This window comes from Cupressus sempervirens, chromosome 3 (genome assembly GCF_028749045.1).
Source record: "Cupressus sempervirens isolate cs-2001-9-10 chromosome 3, ASM2874904v1, whole genome shotgun sequence".
NCBI lineage: Eukaryota > Viridiplantae > Streptophyta > Pinopsida > Cupressales > Cupressaceae > Cupressus > Cupressus sempervirens.
This window is the reverse complement of record NC_143120.1, coordinates 467,617,404-467,640,124: the sequence shown is the minus strand read 5'-3', so window position 1 is coordinate 467,640,124 and position 22,721 is coordinate 467,617,404. Positions and strand designations below refer to the sequence as shown.

Here is a 22,721-nt window from a genome sequence, read left to right as displayed (position 1 = left end):
TCAATCTCTCTATGATGTAGCGCAAGGTAGGAGAATCCCCAAAGGAGATGTCCTAGCCCCTAGCAAATGACCATACAACAGAAACATAAACAATAATGCAAGATTTGAAGCCAAGTCACAATACTTTATTCATGGATATAATTTATTACATGCAATGTGCCAGGTTGTAAAGCCTTTTCGGTTACAACCAAATACAATAGCAATTACAATAATAATTCTCCAAGATTCCTCAAGATCCAATCCAAACCCTAGCCAGTCTAGATCCACACTCTAGTAGAAACCACCAAGGAAATATAAACTTGTGCTTGCAAGCCTCCAAGAAATCTCCTTTTTTCCGAAGCCTTAACTACTAGCTCTTCTCACAATTTGCTCCTCTACCACAATCCTTTTGTAAACTACCTCACATTCGGTGCTCTATCTAAAGACTCAGGAAAATTTGCTCCTCTACTTCCTCCTTTTCTCCAAGATGGATGAATGATCACTAAAGACTTCCCCACAACCCTTACTTATACCCATCTAAGCCACAAGTGTTGGAAATGATTGAAAAAGATCATGAGGAAGATTGTTGGAAATGAATGGAACTGGTAAAGAGTGTTCTCAATCATTGTTTTTCATTGATGTCAAACTTGCTACTTGTAGGAATGAAAATTGCTTTAGTGATCCAAATACTATCAATTGGTCGATTGACAAGGAGGAGGCAATCAATAAGATATAACTAGAACACCTAGAGAAAGGTTGAAGTTATGATGGTGTAATGAAGTACAAGGATCAGCTAAGCCATTGATGAAAAAGTGTATTGATGACATACTCTAAGACACAGAGAATGGGCACACTGAAACATATCAAAGATGTAAGGTTTTAGCTAAGTCACTTGTAAAGCCTAAGTTCATTAGAGAGAGGCAGCCGAGCAAGCTAGTAAGTGTCGAACAGATTCCTAGTTGAAGCCAAGCAAGTTCAACTTCAGTAAGTGTCGAGTGAACTTCAGATGCCGAGACAAGTGTCGAAGCAGATATAGATGCCGAGACAAGTGTCGAACAGAGGCAAGTAACAAGTAGAAACAAGTGCCGAGCAAATACAAGTCTCAAGTAACACAGAGATGTCGAGCATCAGTAAACCAATAGTGCCAAGTTGCTGCATTATTTTAAAAATCAAAGATTCGCCAAATCTAAGCCGACAAAGTTGTTATCTTGAATTCTATGAATCAAATAGAAGATAAGAATGATGAGTTGGTGGCACAAAACACCATATAGAACATTTTTAAGAATACAACTGGACTCTAGATGAAATTTCTAGATAAGAGCAAGATATGGGGTAGATGCATTATATCTTACCTAATCCATTTGAAACCCTAAAATTGGAGAGGGAGAATTGAGCGGCAAAGGCAAACTAGATTTCTATTTAAGGATCATAAGGTCACGAAGCAAGAAAAGAGAGGAGGTCAAGCATGAAAGCATAGAGTGTTGAAGGATGTGCTAAGGATTAAAGAAGCACAATTACTCTGCTTCAATAGATGACCACAGATATGATTGCATTGGTATGATGAGTATGAAGACTCAAGGAGACAAAGCTTGAGATGACAAGCTGTCAGAGCTGAAGTGATCAAAGCCAAGCAAAAGGACTGAACTGAAGATTGATCTAAAATCTACAAAGTATGTTGTAAGTTGTATCAGATCAAAAATCCATTATTGTTACTCTCTAACAATTGTAACAGATAGTTTAAATCCTATGGACTTAGGTTGGTTTAATAGCCATGTTGTAAATCCTTTAACAAGGTGACATTCCAAGCGAATGTTCTAAAGCCCTCTAATCAGGCCCATTTCTAATAGTATGGTGAAATCCTCTAACAAGGTCACATTTAACAGTGTGTTGTAAGCCTTTAACAAGGCTGGCTTTTAACAAGGCATCACTTCAGAAGAGTGAAAATCAAGTAGCATGTTAATGGTGGTTTTTCCCAAATTGGGTTTCCACGTAAATCACTGTGTCATGTGTTGATCTTGCATGTTTTATTCTTGCATATTGATTTACTATAATTTGCTAGGATGATTATTTTAAGCTTGGATGGATGAAAATTTTATGGATTCACTATAATTTGAGAAAAAGTATTACTAGGGCATTTGGACCTTGAATAACTAATTCACCCCCCCCCCCCCCCTCCTCAGTTATTCTAAAGAATTCTAACAGCAAGTTGGCCCAAAACACAAATTAAATATAGATACATAAATTAAATGCCACAAGTCAGCATGCAACAATAATTAAATGCCCAAAATTGATACCCAAGTAAAATCATGATATCTCCTAGCTTCAATTGAATTAGAACTCACGCTTCAAACTATAGTTTGTAATCTAGGCCCTCTTCAAAATGCCTAAGAGAGAAGTTCCCAAGCTCAACAAAGACAACTTTGTTGCATGGAAAAGTTTGATGAAGCTGCATCTTGGATCCATAGGAGATTATGCCCAAAATTCAATTGTTACTGAACATGTTGATCCAACTGGTACTCTTACTGCAGAAGATTTGAAAAATAAATAGGAACACAATCAGACAATGTTGGAGATTGCTTCTGCACTCAACTATGCTGAATTTGATGATATCAAAGGATGTGACACTACATTAAAAATGTGGAAAGCCCTATCAGACATCTATGGAGGAGATAAGAATGTCCAAAGAGAAAAAAGAGAAAGCCTCAGAAGAAAGTTTGATGATATGAAAACGGAGGAAAATGAGAATGCTGCTCAGTATGGTGCAAGAATAAAGGAAGTGGTAAGTGCAATAAGATGTTTGAGTGGTCAATTGGATGAAGATACTGTTAATAGTAAGTTCTTAAGAACCTTTCTCCCTATCTATGCTATTAGAGTATCAGCAATACAAGAACTAAGATGTGTACCAAGAAATAATCTAAGTTTTGGAAGGAATAATGGGTAGACTCACTGCATTTGAGTTATCTAACTTTGACAACTACAGACCTGAGAGTGTTGAATTTTCTTTCAGGGCCAAGCTATCACTGAAAGATGTTGAACAGGTGAAATCAAAGAAAGGAAGAAAAATGAAATATGCATCCAGTGACAGTAGCACTGATGAGGAAGATGTGGAACAATTGGAAGCATTGCTAGCTAGAAGACTTCACAGAGGCAAAGGAAAATTCAAAGGTAAGATGCCTATCATTTGTTTTAATTGCAATGAAGTAGGACATATTGCTGCAAGGTGTACACAAAAAAAAGATTACAAGAAAAGCAACAAATACAAATATAGAAGAGAAGATGATAAGAGAGATTACAAAGACAAAGGCAAGAAGTGTTACATTGCTGAAGAGAATTCTCAAGATAATGATGATGAAGTTGTTTATGTAGCCATGAAAGACCAATCTGATGAAGAAGAACCTACAACACTGGTAACATGTATGAACAAAAATGACAGATGGATCATAGATAGTGGATGCTCACATCACATGACAGGAGACAAAAGTAAGTTTGTTAACTTTACTCAGTATGATGGAAATAGTGTTAGATATGGTAATGATGCTCCATGTCAAATAAAAGGAAAAGGCTCCATTAAGCTCACAGAACAAGTTTCATGTGATAATGCATACTATGTTGAAGGATTAAACTACAATTTGCTGAGTGTCTCACAGTTAGGCAATATAGGATGCAAAGTAGAAATTGGAAACAAAACTGCAAAAATCTATGGTACTGATGGTAAATTGATAGGAAAAGGAGATCAAACAAGAAGTAATTTGTTTTACCTTGATATGGATGATGTCTCTTGTTTTGTTACAAAATTTGATGATGAATGGTTATGGCACAAAAGGCTATGTCATGTCAACTTTGACAATCTGGTCAATATCAGTAAAATGAAGAAAGTTAGAGGTTTACCAAAATTGAAAAAGCCTGATAATATCATGTGCAAACAATGTCAGCTAGGAAAGATGAAAAAGTCAAGTTTCAAAAGTAAGAACTATACATCTAAAGAAGTAATTGAGTTAGTTCATACTGACTTATGTGGTCCAATGGAAGTACAAAGCTATAGAGGAGACAAATACATAATGTTGTTTGTTGATGACTATTCCAGGATGATGATTGTTATGTTCTTAAAACAAAAATCTAATGCTTTTCAAATGTTTAAGTGGTATGTGGCTAGAGTTGAAAAGGAAACAGGAAAGAGTTTGAAATGCCTGAGATCAGACAGAGGTGGTGAATTCACATCAAATGAATTCGAGATATTTTGTAATGAAAAAGGAATCAAAAGACAAATGTCAGCTCCTAGAACTCCCCCATAGAATGGAATTGCTGAGAGAAGAAATAGATGTGATTGACTGTGCCAGAACATTAATGATGGAAAAGACTGTTGCTCTAAAATACTAGAGAGAAGCTGTAAGTGTAGTTGTTCATACACTGAACTGAGTACAAGTCAAGAAAGGTACAAACACAACACCTTTTGAATTATGGTATGGTCACTCACCCAATGTAAAATATTTCAAAGTATTTGGTTTCAAATGCTTTATTCTTAAAGATGCTAGAAATGGAAAATTTGATGCAAAGAGTGATGAAGGCATATTTCTTGGTTACTCCACTAGAAGTAAGGCATATAAGTGTTTGAATATTAACACTAACAAAATTGTGGAAAGTGCAAATGTAAACTTTGATGAGCATACAGAAGTCCAAGCTAAAGAACCAAAGAAAATGGATGAATACAGAACCTTTGTGTATTCTTATGAAGGAATTCCTGTTGACGAGGATGTTGTCAACCAAATTGAAACTCAACAATAAATTTTAGTTTCAGCCGAGTCACAACTAGTGAATGTCGAGTTACATTCAGAAGCCGAGTTATAGAATGAAGAAAATGCACAATTTTGATGTCAGAGATGAAGAATAACCTGACAACTCAGTGCATAGTGACTCTGAATCTGAAAGATCAGACATGGAAACAAGGACAGAACCAAGATTATCCAAATATGTAAAAAGATATCACCCTGCTGAACAGATAATTGGTGACAAAGATGCAAGACCAATGACAAGGAATAGACTGAGACATGAATCATGTCTGATAAAAAAACTTGAACCTAAGACAGTATATGGTGCATTACAAGATGATTACTGGTATAAAGCTATGGAAGAAGAGATTGATCAAATAAAGAAGAACAAAACCTGTAGTTTGGTTCCCAGACCAGTTGACAAGAATGTGATTGGCACCAAGTGGGTATTTAGAAACAAGCTAGATGAGAATGGTGAGATTACTAGAAACAAAGCTAGACTAGTATGCAAGGGTTATGCTCAATAAGAAGGACTAGACTATGGGGAAACATTTGCCCCTGTTGCTAGAATGGAAGGAGTTAGAACTTTACTTGTATATGCTACATATAAAAGTTTTAAAGTCTATCAGATGGATGTAAAGTCTGCTTTTTTAAATGGTATACTAGAAGAGGAAGTCTATATTGAACAACCAAAAGGATTTGTTGATGAGAACAACAGGGATATGGTTTGTAAATTACATAAAGCACTCTATGATTTGAAACAAGCACCCAAAGCATGGTATGAGAGACTTCACAAGTATCTAGTGCAAATAGGATTTGAAAGAACTGATGATAACAGCAACATGTACATCAAACCAGAAGAAGGTAAGGACATTATTGTATCTGAAATCTTTGTGGATGACATAGTTTTTGGAGGAAAGGAAGTGCTTTGCAAAGGCTTTGCTGACAAAATGAAACATGAGTTTGAGATGTCTATGTTTGGAGAGATCAAATTTTTTGTTGGATTGCAAGTACATCAATTAAAACATGGTATATTTGTGACACAATCAAAGTACATCAAAGAGATACTTAAAACATTTGGATTGGAGGAGTCCAAACCAGTTAGCACACCAATGGCAACAGAAAATAAACTATCCAAAAATGATGTATCCGCTGAAATCAATCAAACAATGTATAGATCCATGATTGGAAAACTACAATATGTTGTACATAGTAGACCAGACATAGCATTAGCAATTGGAATAGTGGCTAGATTCTTTGCTAATCCCAAAGAAAATCATCTCATAGCAGTAAAAAGAATAATGAGGTATCTCAAAGGAACTGATAACTTTGGTCTATATTACAAAAAGAATGAGAAATTTGAGCTCAATGCATATACAGATGCAGATTGGGGAGGCAACATTGATGACAGAAAAAGAACAAGTGGAGGTGCATTATTTTTAGGTAAAAGACTAGTTACTTGGATTAGCAAGAAACAAACATGCACATCCCATTCCACTGCAGAATCAGAATATGTGGCAGCAGCAGTCAATTGTACAAACATTGTGTGGCTCACACATCCATTGAAAGGAATGAAAGAAGAGGTAACTAAACCTATGATATTGTATTGTGATAACACAAGTGCTATAAACGTATCCAAAAATCTAGTAATGCATGCAAAAACCAAGCATATTGCAATCAAGTATCAGTATATCAAAGAATTGGTAGAAGACAAACAAGTGAAGTTGGAATACATTCACACAAAGGAACAAACTGTAGATATCTTCACCAAACCATTGCCCAAGGATGCTTATCAATATCTTAGAGGCAAGTTGGGGGTAATACCCCTAACTCAAGTAGTATAAAATAACAAGGATACTGCCCTACATCAACATGAACAAATCAGTGAAATATCAGAAGAATGATGCAGAGGATGACAGCAGGAGCAAAAACTCCAAATCAGTCACAAGCATGGTGACAGAGGGAGAAAACATGAGATGCAAAGCTTATACTTCACATATTAAAGATGCTACATCTTTGGCATTTATGTCAAAGAGGGAGAAATCTATAGAAAACTGATCAATACAAAGCAAGAGGAAAATTGATCAATACAAAGCAAGAGGGAGATATATATGAAAGAGGGAGATATATGAGATCAATAGTAAGGATGTAGCAGCCAAGAAAAGTAATAGACAACGTATACAATCTTAGTGGTAACTAAGTTGATCAATTGATCAGTTTGGTTTGCCATCAATGCCAAAGAGGGAGATTGTTGGAAATGATTGAAAAAGATCATGAGGAAGATTGTTGGAAATGAATGGAACTAGTAAAGAGTGTTCTCAATCATTGTTTTGTCATTGATGTCAAACTTGCTACTTGCAGGAATGAAAATCGTTTTAGTGATCCAAATACTATCAATTGGTTGATTGACAAGGAGGAGGCAATCAATAAGATGTAACTAGAACACCTAGAGAAAGGTTAAAGTTATGATGTTGTACTGAAGTACAAGGATCAGCTAAGCCATTGATGAAAAAGTGTATTGATGACATACTCTAAGATACAGAGAATGGGCACACTAAAACATATCAAAGATGTAAGGTTTTAGCTAAGTCATCTGTAAAGTCTAACTAAGTTCATTAGAGAGAGGGAGCTAAGCAAGCTAGTAAGTGCCAAATAGATTCCTAGTTGAAGCTGAGCAAGTTCAACTTTAGTAAGTGTCGAGTGAACTTCAAATGCCGAGACAAGTGCCGAGCAGAGACAAGTACCAAGCAAAGGCAAGTGCCGAGCAGAAACAAGTGTCGAGCAAATACAAGTGTCGAGTAACACAGAGATGTCGAGCATCAATAAACCAATAGTGCCGAGTTGCTGCATTATTTCAAAAATTGAAGATTCGCCAAATCTAAGCCGACAAGGTTGTTATCTTAAATTCTGTGAATCAAATAGAAGATAAGAATGATGAGCTGGTGCCACAAAACACCATGTAGAGCATTTTTGAGAATACAACTAGACTCTAGATAAAGTTTCTAGATAAGAGCAAGATATGGGGTAGATACATTATATCTTACCTAATCCGTTTGAAACCCTAAAATTGGAGAGGGAGAATTGAGGAACAAAGGCGAACCAAATTTTTGTTTAAGGAGTCATAAGGTCATGAAGCAAGAGAAGAGAGGAGGTCAAGCATGAAAGCATAAAGTGCTAAAGGAGGTGCTAAGGAGTAAAGAAGCACAGTTACTCTACTTCAACAGATGACCACAGATATGATTGCATTGGTATGATGAGTATGAAGATTCAAGGAGACGAAGCTTGAGATGACAAGCTATCAGAGCTGAAGTGATCAAAGACAAGCAAAAGGACTGAACTGAAGATTTATATGAAACCTACAAAGTATGTTGTAAGTTGTATCAGATCAAAAATCCATTGTTGTTACTCTCTAACAATTGTAACAGATAGTTTAAATCCTATGGACTTAGGTTGGTTTAATAGCCATGTTGTAAATCCTTTAACAGGGTGACATTCCAAGTCAATGTTCTAAAGTCCTCTGATCAGGCTCATTCCTAACAATATGGTGAAATCCTCTAACAAGGTCACATTTAACAGTGTGTTGTAAGCCTTTAACAGGGCAGGCTTTTAACAAGGCATCACTTCAGAAGAGTGAAAATCAAGTAGCATGTTACTGGTAGTTTTTCCCAAATTGGGTTTCCACGTAAATCACTGTGTCATGTGTTGATCATGCATGTTTTATTCCTGCGTATTGATTTACTGTAATTTTCTAGGATGATTATTTTAAGCTTGGATGGATGAAAATTTTATGGATTCACTATAGTTTGAGAAAAAATATTACTATGGCATTTGGACCTTGAATAACTGATTCACCCCCTCCCCTCTTAGTTATTCTAAATAATTCTAACAGAAAGTTGGCCCAAAACACAAATTAAATATAGATACATAAATTAAATGCCACAAGTCAACATGCAACAATAATTAAATGCCCAAAATTGATACCCAAGTAAAATCATGATATCTCCTAGCTTCGATTGAATTAGAATTCACGCTTCAAACTATAGTTTGTAATCTAGGCCCTCTTCAATCCCTAAATTTTTCATCCTCTAACTCATTATGGAAAAGTAGTTGCATAGCCTACAATAGGCTCCAAATTCTAAAGCAAGGTCAAGCTCCATAGACCATGTTGAGCAACCAAAGACCATGTCGAGTCCCCAAACCATGCCAAGCAACCAAAGACCATGCCAAGTCCCTAGACCATGATGAGCAACCAAAGACCATGCCAAGTTCCCAGAGCATGCCAAGCAACCAAAGACCATGCCAAGTTCCCAAACCATGTCGAGCAACCAAAGACCATGCCGAGTCCCCAAACCATGTCGAGCAACCAAAGACCATGCTGAGTTCGCAAACCATGTCAAGTTCCACAAAACATGTCGAGCAACCAAAGACCATGCTAAGTTCCCAGCCCATGTCAAGCTCCATAAAACATGTCGAACTCTCAAAGCATGTCAATTATTGTTCCTTCTTTGATCAAGTACCAGTTCAAGCACCCTCCAAAGCAACTACTGAGCCTCCTCCCATGAATTCCAAATTAGTCACAAAGAAAACTCAAGATGCTCCTACATCAAGCTCCCTAGGTAAATAGAAAAGTGTGTCCCACACTTTGATGTCCAAAGAAAGATCAACAACCAACTTCACCTTTACCAAAGGCTTCCACTCCAACATGGACAAGAAAACTAACATGCAAATCATTCGCATCTGCATCATTCACTCAAACACCAAAATCTCAACCATCCAATCAACATGCTCACTCTCAGGAACAAACTAAACATAATGTTTCACCAAAAAATCCTCATCCACATCAACAACTAGTGAATCCACACTAGCAACAAAAAACTCCACATCAGCAACAACATGTAGATCTCCATCAACACATGCCAAACTCACAACACCAACAATCTCATTGCTCGCAACAAGATGCTTTGAAATAATTAACTCAACACCAACAACAACAGATCATCCATGACCAAGTGCTTTGCAATTTCCATGTCAAACTCAGCCAAATGATCATGAAAACCAATGTCCATCTCAGCAACAATCTCCAACTGCTCTGCAAGTTCTGTATCACACTCCACAAAATGATTAGCAAAACCAACCTCTTCCACCTCAACCTTGTAATGCCATCTTCTCTCACGAACAAGTCTCTTAATAAGCCAAACAACTCTCTTCCAGATTGGTAGACTCCAACTCCAAAAATATATATAGAATGCCTTCCTTATCCTATCCTTATCTCAATCAACCGAACTAGTTTCAAACAAAGCAACCTCCTTCTTAGCTCAATCAACCAAACTAGCTTCAAACTGAGCAGACATCTTAGAAAAAATCCTCTCCACCACATCAAAAATATTTACAATCATCTCAGGGTCCAATTCTCTCAGAGCCATCATCCAAGATCTTCATAAACTCTCTACAACAAATCCTTCCCATGCTCCTTGTGACAACCTCAAATTTTTTGCAAGTCAAATCAAAACCTGCCACCTCGCATGAAAAATTAGGAACCACATCATAAGTCTAGGACCACAGATTTGTAATCCACAAACTCTCTATGATCATGCTTCAACAAGATCAGTCTTCCATCTTTGCATCCATCGATCCATCTACATGTCCTTCTAAGGTCTTGGTGCAAACTGCCTCAACTTTAGTGATCTGTCTACACACTCAGGAACAATTGTGCTCTAATTCCATCTGATGCAGTGCAAGATAGGAGAATCCCCAAAGGAGATGTCCTAGCCCCCAAAAAATAACCATACAGTAGAAACACAAACAATAATGCAAGATTTGAAGCCAAGTCACAATAATTTATTCATGGATATAACTAATTACATGCAATGTGTCAGGTTGTAAGGCCTTCTTGGTTATGGCCAAATACAATAGCAATTACAATAACAATTCTGCAAAATTCCTCAAGATCCAATCCAAACCCTAGGTAGTCTAGATCTACACTCTGGTAGAAACCACCAAAGAAATATAAAATTGTGCTTGCAAGCCTCCAAGCAATCTCCTTATTTCCCAAACCTTGGCTACTAGCTCTTCTCACAATTTTCTCCTCTATCACAATCCTGCTATAAACTACCTCACATTCAACGCTCTCCACAAACTCAAGAAAATTCACTCCTCTACTTCCTCCTCTTCTCCAAGATGGATGAATGATCACTAAAGACTTCCCCACAACCCTTATACCAATATAAGCCACAAGTTGGCCCAAAACACAAATTAAATACAAATACATAAATTAAATGCCACAAGTTAGCCTACAACAATAATTAAATGCCCAAATTTGATACCAAAGTAAAATCATGATATCTCCTAGCTTCGATTGAATTAGAACTCACACTTCAAATTATAGTTAGTACTTTGGGCCCTCTTCAATATCTAAAATTTTAATCCTCTAACTCATTGTGGAAAATTAGTTACATGACCTAAAATAGGCACCAAATTTCTAAGCAAGGTCGAGCTCCATAGACCATGCCGAGCAACCAAAGACCATGTTGAGTCCCCAAACCATACCAAGCAAACAAAGACTATGCCAAGTCCCCAAACCATGCCGAGCAACCAAAGAAATGATCAGCCAAAGACCATGCTGAGTTCCCAGACCATGCCGAGCAACCAAAGACCATGCCAAGTACCCAAACCATGCTGAGCAACCAAAGACCATGCCGAGTTCCCAGACCATGTCGAGCTCCATAGAACATGCCAATATCCCAAAGCATGCTAAGCACCATTCCTTCTTTGATTGAGTACCAATCCAAGCACCCTCCAAAGCAACTACCGAGCCTCCTCCCATGAACTCCAAAGTAGTCACCAAGCAAACCCAAGATGCTCCTGCATCACTCTACTCAAGGAAGACATTTCATCTATCTAATCACTCTTGGACATATTAATTCTCATCACACCATATTAGTTTTGCTATTATCATATCAACTGTTTCCTAATGTTTACTATCATTGCTTCATTGTGTATTCAGGATTATCAACATTGCTAACCTTTGTTCATTGCCTATTAAAGGTTAGTTATCTTACTGCACTTTGTTCACTACTAGTTCAAAGTCAGATCTTTGATCATTTAGCTTGACATCATCATTCTTTGACTCAATGTTCTCTCTCAAATCACTCACACATTGATTCAAAGAGGGAAAAATGCAATCACCCATTTTTGTTCTAGTAAACTATAAGCTCCCTTTTCACCATTTTTAACCTCTATGCTAGACCACACTATGTGCATAATCAATTTCACATAATTTATTTAATCATTTGTCCTTGATCAAATCAACATTAATCATTTATTTGATTATATACTATAGTTTGACCACCTTATCCTAAGTCTTATTTAATTAGAGGAACATGTCCCCTTTTAATTAAATAAAAATCCCCTTTATTGAATTTTTCTACATAGTGAATGGACATTTTCCAAGGTGAGTGGAATCTTGACTTTTCAAAGGGCTTTTTCCTCTTTATCTCGACCACACATATTTTGCCTCTTAATACCATCCATCCCTTTTGTCTTTAAGAATCTTGACCACATGGATCAAGTAAAGAAAAAATCTGCACCATTGGTTTTGCCTCTTAATTTCTACCATCCAAATCTCTTTAAAAGGAAGCTCTCTCCTCACTTTTATACATCTAAAGTTAATGCTAATGTTATGTTGTTGCTTTATTTCTTGATTTCTTGATAACTTGAGCACTCACTTGCATTCTTGCATACTTGCTTTCTTTCTTAGTATTTCCTTTCATTTCATTCATATTATCTTACATAGCTTAACTTAGAGGAATTAATATTTCATCTTATTAGCTTACTTTACTTTCCTTGTTCTTGCATTTTATCTTAGTTTAACTTTGCATTGCATATCACTTGGATTCTTGGATACTTGCATCCTCATTACTTGACATCTACTTGAGTCTCTTGTTCTATAATGCACCTTGCAAGGGTCTCCATATTTAGGTCCATTTGAGAGCCACTATCACACCATTTGGATTCTTACATGTCATGGATAGAGAGCTATAAGCCACATCTCAAGCTTCTTAATCCATGAGATTATTTGAGAAAAAAGGTTTATAGAAGCATGCTCACTTTTTAGCATACACAAGTGACACCAATTTTAGGATCATATTTAAATAGTTAGGATCTTGGCTATAGTTTAAAGCTAAAATTATTGAAAAGTGTAGGCAATTGGTTAATACAGTCAACAACCAACCTAGTGTTAAGACCAGGTCAACCAAGTCGCTTAGTGCCTCTGATTTTTCTTCAAATTTGAATTGGGGGTTTACTACAATATTTGGTTATCAAATATGGTTCTTTATTTGGCCAATAAGTTCTCAGACATCCTTTTTTATATAAAAAAACCCATATTATCCTCCTTTATATCATTAGATCTTGTATTTATCAGTCATATATACCCAATCAACCTCAATTAGAGTGAAGGATCATTGCGCCCACTTAATGTTTAAGCCTTCTTAACTCTAGTGAGTCATCTTCCTTCTAGTGAAATATGGGATATAGGCCTAGGATCACTAGTTTACCCATTAGAACTAGTGATTCCTATTTCTTATGTTATACAACTATTAAAACCCAAGTAAAGTAAACCTAAACAAGTCATTTACTTATCAAATACATTATTTCTATTCACTTAATTTTTATTGTTCATTGCAAGAAAATTGATAGTGTAACCTAGCCACTTGATTTGATCTTTTAAACTTGATTCAATCCATAAAGATTTTTGAGACAATACATAAACTAAGTATTAATTAATCACAAAGACTACTTTTCTATATGCAATGACTAAATTATGTAAGACATCAACTTTCTTTCTTCATTATTGATGGAAAACCTATATACACATATTCTAATCTAAATCCACAATACTTATTACAATTACTAACCCAACTAAGCCAAATTTAAATAGGTTATTTGCATAAAGTCTGCATTTTATCAATTAGCTTAGTTTTTTTGTTTTCTGTAAGGAATCAATTTGGAAACCTGTGCCTTGAAGCTTAAATTTTCGATATAGTGGGCTCCTATAACCTATTGATATTAAGGCAAAGCTCAAACCGCCCATCCAATGAGTAAATCTTGGGGAGAAAATAGGTCTTGAGATGCAAACAACTTGTTTAGAATTTTCAACTATTAAGATGCAACTAAACTAACTCATTTACTTATAGCCTGCATTGTTTTAATAAGTTTAGTTTCTTTTGTTGCCCAAGCTTGGACCAACCACCCAACAAGAAAATCTAGAGGAGAGAATGATATCGAGAGTTGCATAAAATGAACTCAAAGCCCTTAATCAATTATGCTATTCATTCCTTTATTTCAAAAATATTTTATTGCTTATACAATACTAATTTTGAGGGTTCTCCTCTTAAAAATGAATATTATCACTCAAATGATGTTGAACTTGAACTTACTTGTGTTGTGGTGAACTTGTAGTTATAAGTATAAAAATCAACCTAAATGCCCACATTCTCATCTAATTTCAACATGTTTCATATACTATTAAAACCCAAATAAACTAAATCTAATCAAATCATTTAACATGGTTCTAATTAGCTTAATTTTTATTTGTTGATCATAAGGAATCGACAAGGCAACCTAATGTTGTAACTTAACCTTGTAATGTGGTGAGACATCTCCCAGTATAACTGCTAAAGCCAAATGATTGAACTTGAACTAATCACTCAATCAATAAATTTGGGAGAGAGAAAAGATCTCAAGACTTATAGAATGAACCCAAAACCATCAATCAATTATTGTAGCCATTGAATTAATTAGCTCAATTCTTAACAATGAATATCATCACTCAAAGAATGTTGAGCTTGGCCCTACTTGTGATGTGGTGAGCTTATAGTTATAGGTATAAAACTAAACCTAAATGCCCATTTTCTCATCGACTCTCAACATGTTTCTTCTAACTATTGAAACCCAACTAAACCAAATGTATTCAAATCATTTATTTATGTTGTACATGGTTTCAATTATCTTTGTTTTTATTTGTTGATCACAAGGAATCAACAAGGAAACATGTTGTGATGTGGAGCTTAATCAGACTCAGAGGTTTATTCGACACGATTTCCCTCCAAATTATTTCTATGGAAGTTTGGGGACAATGCCCCCAAGACAGGGTCAAGGGGCAGTGCCCCTGCAGGGTCCTATGTAGCACCCCAAGTGTGCTCAAATGCCCTTATATTGTAAAAGGTATTGGCTACTATTTTTCTATTATTCTAGCCCTAGTTTTGTAAATGAAAAAAAAATTGTATAAAAATGGCTTAGGGTTATGGATTTTCATAGTGTGATGCAAAAATTGGTTCTTGTGATGGTATTGAGTTGTAAGGGATTACAGATTGTAATTAGGTTGTAATCAATGGATAATAATAATATTGGACTTACTGTTGGTCGGCATAGCCCAAGGATTGGGTGAACCAAGTTAAATCTTGGTGTCTTGTGTTCTCTTATGTGTGATCTATTATTTTCTAATATTGGTTATATTTGCATGTAACTATTAATTTTGTTTGAGGTTAATCCTAACAAGTGGTATCAAAGCCATATGGTCATCATTTTTTTTCACTAGACCATCATCATTTTTTTTAGCGATCCTCTGCAGGTAGGTCTCACAGTTGAGTGGGAGTGATGACAGATGAGGGTAAGATGAGGGTTGACAAGTTTAATGGGCATAACTTTCAGTTATGAAAGATGCAAATGGAGGACTATATCTATCAGAATGATTTATGGAAGCCGTTGGAAGGAAAAACTAAAAACTAGGGAACTATGACAAATGAGGAATGGGAGATTTTAGACAGAAAGGTACTTGGAATCATTTAGTTATGCTTAGCACCATCAGTGACATTTAACATCACAAAAGAAAAGACGATGGAAGAGTTGATGGAAATCCTAGCGATATTGTATGAAAAGCCCTCCACTTCAAATAAGGTATTTCTCATTAAGCATTTATTCAATATGAAAATGACAAAAGGTGGATCTATTGCAAATCATTTAAATGAGTTTACTATTATTACTAGTCAATTATGTTCTATGGGTATTAATTTTGATGAAGAAATTAGGGTTGTATTGATTTTGTGTTCTTTGCTTGAAAGCTACAATGACTTGGTAATGGTTGTGAGTAATTCTATTTTTAGATCTAATACCCTAAAATATGATGATGTGATCGGTGTTATTTTGAATGAGAAAACTCCTAGGAAAACATCATTTGGATCTACATTAGGAAGTTCTTTGAACACAAAAAGAAGAGGCAGAATGACTAAGAGAGGAAATACTTCCGGTAATCATGAGAAGTCAAGAGGAAAGTCAAAGAGGAAGAGGTCTCAATCTAGAGGACCAAGAGATTGCTAATATTGTGGTAAAACAGGGCATAAGAAGAAAGATTTCTAGACTCAAAAGAACAATGAAGGAGATAAACTAGAAGGGAACAATGAGGCAAATATGATAAGTAACAAATCTGAAGAGGATGCTTCCTTCTTTTTTTAGACATGTTCCAAAGTTGAGTAAGAATTTAATTTCAACAGGGCAACTCAATGATGAGAGTTGTGTAGTTATTTTTAATGATTAAATTGAAAGGTTTCAAAAGATTCCCTTATAGTAGCAAAAGGTGTGAAAGTAGGCACCTTATATCTTTGTACAAATCATATTGTTCCTTCTACTTTGATTGTTTCAGAGAAAAAATGAATGTTCAAGAACAATTGTTGTTGTTGAGTAGGAAGAACAAATAGCTACTATAGATTCTGATACAATGTTGTGGCACAAAAAACTTGGGCACATGAGTGAGAAAGGTATGAAAGTACTTCATTCAAAGAAAGTTTTCCCAGGTTTGAAATGTGTTAATATAGATTTCTATGAAAGTTGTGTGTATGAAAAATAAAAGAGAGTGAGTTTTGTGAAGACTGGGAAGGAAAATAAAAGTGAGAAATTAGAGCTTGTGCATACAGATGTATGGAGACCAACTAAAGTATTTTCCTTTGGTGGCTCTCATTATTATGTTACATTTATTGATGATGCAACTAGAAAAGTATAGGTTTATTTCCTTAGACAAAAATCTGATGTATTTCAAACTTTTAAGAAATGGAAATTTTTGGAAAATAAGGTTGGAAAGAAATTAAAATGTCTCAGATCTGATAATGGTGGTGAGTATTGCAGTCATGAATTTGAAGATTATTGCTCCACTAATGGTATTTGTAGACATAAAATTGTTCCAAGGCTCCACGGGAAAATGAAATGGTTGAACACATGAACAGGATTATAATGGAGCATGCATAAAGCATGAGGTTGCATGCAGGGTTGCCCTTAAGCATGTGGGCGGAGGTTGTCAATACTAATGTATATTTGATTAATAGAGGTCTCTCTACTCCTTTGAATTGTGGTATTCCATAGGAAGCATGGACTAGTAAGAAGGTGAATTATTCTTTTCTCAAAACCTTTGGTTGTGAAGCATTTGCTCATATAGATTCTAAAAATAGAACCAAACTGGAAGCTAAGTCAAAGAAATGTGTATTTGTTGAATATGACATTAATGAATTTAGTTATAGGCTTTGAGATTTTGAAAATCATAAAACTGTAAGTAGCAGGGATGTCATATTCAATGAGAAAGTGTTGTACAAGATCTGTTGCAACAACATAAGAAGAAAGAAAATATTTATGTAGTGTTGGATGATACTCCAAAAGTTGATGTAGGGTCAAAGGTAAGGAGAACTTAGAGTGTAGATTGAGGAAAAGTTTATATGGCTTGAAGCAAACACCTTGGCAACAGTATCTAAAGTTTGACAGGTTCATGCATGAGCATGGATATAATAGGTGTAATTTAGATCATTGTGTTTATTTTAAAAGGTTGGATGATGACAACTACATTATTTTATGTTTATATGTTGATGATATGCTTGTAGTTGGGTCTAACATGGATCACATTAAGGGGTTCAAATGCCAATTAGCATATATATTTGCTATGAAGGATTTGGGGGCAAAAAAAAAATCTTTGGTATAAAGATTTGCAGAGAGAGGAAGAATAGGAAATTAACATTATCTTTGGTTTATTATATTGAGAAGGTGTTGCAACGTTTCTCTATGGAGAATGTTAAAGTTGTTAAGACACATTTACTTGGTCATTTGAAGTTGACTAAGGAGATATGTCCAAAGACACAAGAAGATGAGGATAAGATGTCCAAGGTACCTTATGCTTCAGCTGTAGGAAGCTTGATGTATGCTATGGTATATACAGAGCCAGATATTGCACATGTAGTGGGAGTTGTTAGCAGATATATGAGTCATCTAAGAATTGAGCATTGGAATGCAGTTAAATGGATTCTTAGATATTTGACAGGAACATCTAGTAAGTGTTTATATTTTGGGGGCTATACTACTGATTTATAGGGATATATTGACTCAGATTTGGCAGGTGATATTGATACTAGGTGAAGTATTATAGGTTATGTATTTACTGTTGGTGGGGCAGCCGTGAGCTAGGTTTCTAGGTTGTAGAAGGTTAATGCTTTATCCATTACAGAGGCAGAGTATGTTGCTACTACAGAGGCGGCTAAGGAGATGATATGGCTTCAGTTCTTCCTAGAAGAATTGGAACACCCTCAAAAGGATAATTATTTATTTACACATAGTCAGAGTGTCATTCATCTTGCAAAGAACTCAACTCTGCATTCAAAGACAAAACGCATATAGTCGTGGTACCATTTCATTCAGTCAATTTTGGATGATGGATAATTAAAACTAGAGAAGATACATACAACTGACAATCCAGTGAATATGTTTACAAAGGTAATGACAAGAGAGAAGTTGAATTCCTCTTTAGCTTCGGTTGATCTTCTTGACTGAATAGAATAAAAGAACAACAGAGTCTAAGGTGGTTTGATATTCTAGTGGGAGCTACAAGTTTAGTAGTGCTATGATCAGTCTCCAAGTGGGAGGTTATTGTTGTGGAGCCTGATTAATCTCCAAGTGGGAGATTGTTGTGATGTGGAGCCTAATCAGACTCAGAGGTTTATTCGACACGATTTCCCTCCAGATTATTTCTATGGGGTTGATGGAGTTAAGGGGTAACACCCTTGTAGGGTCCTAGGGTAACATCTTAAGTGCGCTCTCTGTCGTAGTAGAAGGTGGGGGGCCCCACGAGAGTTTTTGGGGGCAACGCCCTTGAAGTCAAAAATACCCTTATATTGTAAAAGGCGTCGGCTACTATTTTTATTATTATTCTAGTCATAATTTTGTAAGTGGCAAAAAACTCTATAAAAAAACTTAGGGTTAGGGATTTTCATAATGTGTGATGTCAAAATTGGTTCTTGTGGTAGTACTGAATTGTAAGGGATTACAGATTGTAATCAAGTTGTAATCATTGAATAATAGTAATATTGGACTTGCTATTGTTGGACATAGCCCAAGGATTGGGTGAACCAGGTTAAATCTTTGTGTTTTGTGTTCTCTTATGTGCGATCCATTATTTTTTGATATTGATTATATTTACATGTAACTGTTATTTCTGCCTAGAGTTAATCCTAACACAACCTAATATTGAAGCTTAACTTTATAACATGATAAATCCTATCCCATTATAATTACTTAGCAAGATCTACAAATTAATTGTTCTACCCATTGAATTAACTAGCACAATGTTTCTTTAAAAATAAATTATATCTCTCATACAATATTGGGCTTGAAGGTTCGTGTTCCATCAATCAACTATTCTACCCATTCAATTAATCAACTCAACGTTTTTGTGAAAAATGATTATATATTTCTCATCCTAAGCATTCGAGTTTGCAGGACTCTTGAAGATGAATAGCATCACTCCGAGGAGGTTGAGTTTGAACCAATCCCGGGTGTACATAAACTTGTGGTTAAAGTCTTATCTTGATTCCTTGTGAAAGGAGCGGGAGAGATGAATTGAGGGTTTCCCTTGTGCTTAAAATTTGCAGGGAGAAGGATGATGAAAATGAAGCTTTTCTCAATATGGCTGATGTTAATGCATATTCCATTCATTTCCAAGGCGGACCCTGTTCCAGCGGCATGGCCGGAGCAATTCCATTCAATTCTCTCCATCAACAACAGCGGATCTCTTCAGGTGACTGATCTGTGGTACGACTGGGCAAACGGCAGGAATTTCAACATCATTCAGAAGCAGCTCGGGAGGAAGCTGTATGATTTGGAATGGAACAATGGAACCTCATTTTATTATTATCTTGATAAAGATGAATGCAAAACTATGCATTTTGAGGTGGGAATTCTGAGGCCGAATTGGCTTGAAGGGGCGCATTATGTTGGGGTTGAGAATGTTGATGGATTCCTCTGCAATGTGTGGGAGAAGGCAGATTTCATTCACTACTATGAAGATGTTGCCACCAAGAGGCCCGTCCATTGGCTATTCTACACAGGTCGGTACCCTCTTCTCAACAGTACCCAAAAAAATTCATGAGATTTGTTTCAATTTTGTCAATTGCTGTTAGTTCAGAAAAAGGGCCTGTTTGGTTGTTTGGTTGTTGGAATAGGAATTGAAAATTTGGAATAGGTTTTCTATTTTCAGCTGGGTTCGTCAATAGAAATAGAGAATAGGAATACATCATCTCTTTTTGCCTCAAAAATGAGTTTATACCCATTCTAAAAAGATAACGGTTATTGGAATAGTCATTCTTATTCCCAATATTGCATTCCTATTCTCCATTCCTATACCTGCAACCAAACAGATCAGGGGTTTTTCCATTGAAGTGGTATTGGGATTTAGTATTAGAATTGAAGAATTAGGTCTTCTAAGTCTATTAACAATTATTCATCTGAATTTTTTGATTAATACATATAAAGGAATTAAAAGGGCTTATAGTAATTTTTAGTTTTTATTTTGTAAACTTTTCATTGACATAGTTTGGAAAGACTTTAATGATTCAAATCTTCAAAAATATAAGCTAAAAATAATTAGAATAGATTTAACCAATTATATACTTGTAGTTTGAACTTTCTATGATGCAATGATGTTTGCCTTCATCATTTAGTGCAATGACAACATTTTCTATTTGCTCACTCTTCTTTAGGTATTGTCTATTTTTCCATTTTATATCTAAATTGATAGGAACTAGTTCTTAGGTGGATCAAGTTAATTCAAACTTAAAGATCAAGTTTTATAAAGAGCTTGATAAAATAAAGCACTATAAAATACTCTGTCAAAAACCACTTTAGTATCATATGATACCGAGGTTGATTACAAATAAAAATTATCAACATTATCAATTAACTTGATGAAATACATAACTGAACAAAATTCTTTCAAAAACCATTTCAACATCCTTATTATCAATAATTTGAAAAAATAGTAACACTTATGCAAATGATCATCACACCATATAACAACATTTTAGCGTGCAACAACTCTAATAGTAAATATGCAAAACTCCTTTGACAAAACCATTACCAATATGTGTACACTTTAAATCGCGTAAACAAAACTTTACATTTTTAACCAATGACATTTTAGAGTCCGACAAAAAAAAAACCTCGATGCAATCATACGAAATTTAACGAGCCATTAATAACATCTCACGATGTTCAACTTGTAATCTTAAAAAACATCGCCTATGTTTACAACAATACCTTTCTGTAAGATTACTACACCTTACAATAACATTTTACAATAGACTGTGCAACAATCCTAATAGTTAATATGCAAAACTTTAATAACTTATAATGAGCACATCAAGTCATTACCTACTTAGGAAAATACTAAGCCTCTATATGAAGATAATGAAAAAATAATTCATTACACAATTCAAAATAATGAATAAGATCTCACCATGTTTGACTTTTAATCTAAAGAAATCACAACTCAACTTATGACTACATATAAACAAATAATTAGAGATATTCAATTTTAATTAAATAAAAACTCACCAAGAAAGAAAAATTAGAAACTTAAAAGGAAAGTTAAATTCCTAAAAATGGGTTTTTCTACATCATTGGAAAATCATAAAAGTGAGGTCTTACAACATTTTCGTCTAAAATAATTTTCAGGAGCAAATCTCCACACCAATCCTATAGACTTAATCAATAACTATATTTTAAATAATTAAATCATGAAATTTGTATTGTTACATTTTTAACTTATTCTTTAAAAAAAGATTTGGTGGGTATATTTTATTTTCAAGATTTAAGATGATGATATCCAATTATATCCCATAAACAATAAGTTCAATTATTAAATTAGCTTTAAATTAATCAAAGTATCATTATTTATGATAAGTTAGTAGATATTCTAATGTTAAATATAAAATGGTTGTTTGAAGAAAATGTGGATATTGTAGGTATGTCTGTTCATGTGATAACATTTGAGGTGGGCTCAAATTTAGAAGATGTCTATTGGCAAGCACCCCATTATTGTTTTGAGGATGATGATGGAAAGGGCAAAAGAAATCATATGAAGAAAGAAGGAAGTCACTTTGAAAGAATATTAGCTAGCTTTAAACATATATTGTTGTTTTGATAGAAACTATCACTTGTAAGGAAAATATGAGAAATTTAAATGAATGATAATTCTATATAATTGTAATAATAGTTAGTACTTTGCTTATTATTGTGTGTTTAACTTTATATATGAATTAAAGTATCATAATGTTGGCTTTAATGTTTTAGTGATGTGTTGAATATGAAAATGAAAATGATTCAAATTAAAGTAGAAATTAAAAAAGAAATGAATGATATAAATAATGCAATGAATATTGTAGTATTGTAATATCTTTGATAAATAAATGTAGTAAAACAAGGGTGTTATCCTACAATTAAATACAAGGGTGACTAACATCAAACTACAATATCGTCAACAATTGAACATTAGCAACACATAAACAACATAAACAAATATACATAATTATGCTGACAGGCATATTCAATGGGAGAAGCAAATCCCAGAACGGGAATATTCCAAGGAATAATTCGTGTAAGTAAAAAAAAAAA

At 34.9% G+C, this 22,721-nt stretch overlaps 1 protein-coding gene across 1 annotated transcript; it reads left to right on the top strand.

Moving 5' to 3' along the window:
• The first annotated feature begins 19,546 nt into the window (after nucleotides 1-19,546).
• LOC149567162 (uncharacterized protein At4g14100-like) lies at nucleotides 19,547-22,392 on the top strand. Its single transcript, XM_089820348.1, has 2 exons — nucleotides 19,547-20,158; nucleotides 22,073-22,392. The coding sequence occupies exons 1-2, from the start codon at nucleotides 19,711-19,713 to the stop codon at nucleotides 22,249-22,251; spliced, it is 627 nt and encodes a 208-aa protein (XP_089676474.1). The 5' UTR covers nucleotides 19,547-19,710; the 3' UTR covers nucleotides 22,252-22,392.
• The last annotated feature ends 329 nt before the right edge of the window (nucleotides 22,393-22,721 follow it).

What these genes read in the sequence shown, in the direction of transcription:
- LOC149567162 (XM_089820348.1), top strand. Translation starts at nt 19,711, where the DNA reads ATGATGAAAATGAAGCTTTTCTCAATATGGCTGATGTTAATGCATATT. An exon ending in CCATTGGCTATTCTACACAG is followed by an intron (nt 20,159 to 22,072) that starts GTCGGTACCCTC and finishes TGGATATTGTAG; the next exon opens with GTATGTCTGTTCATGTGATA.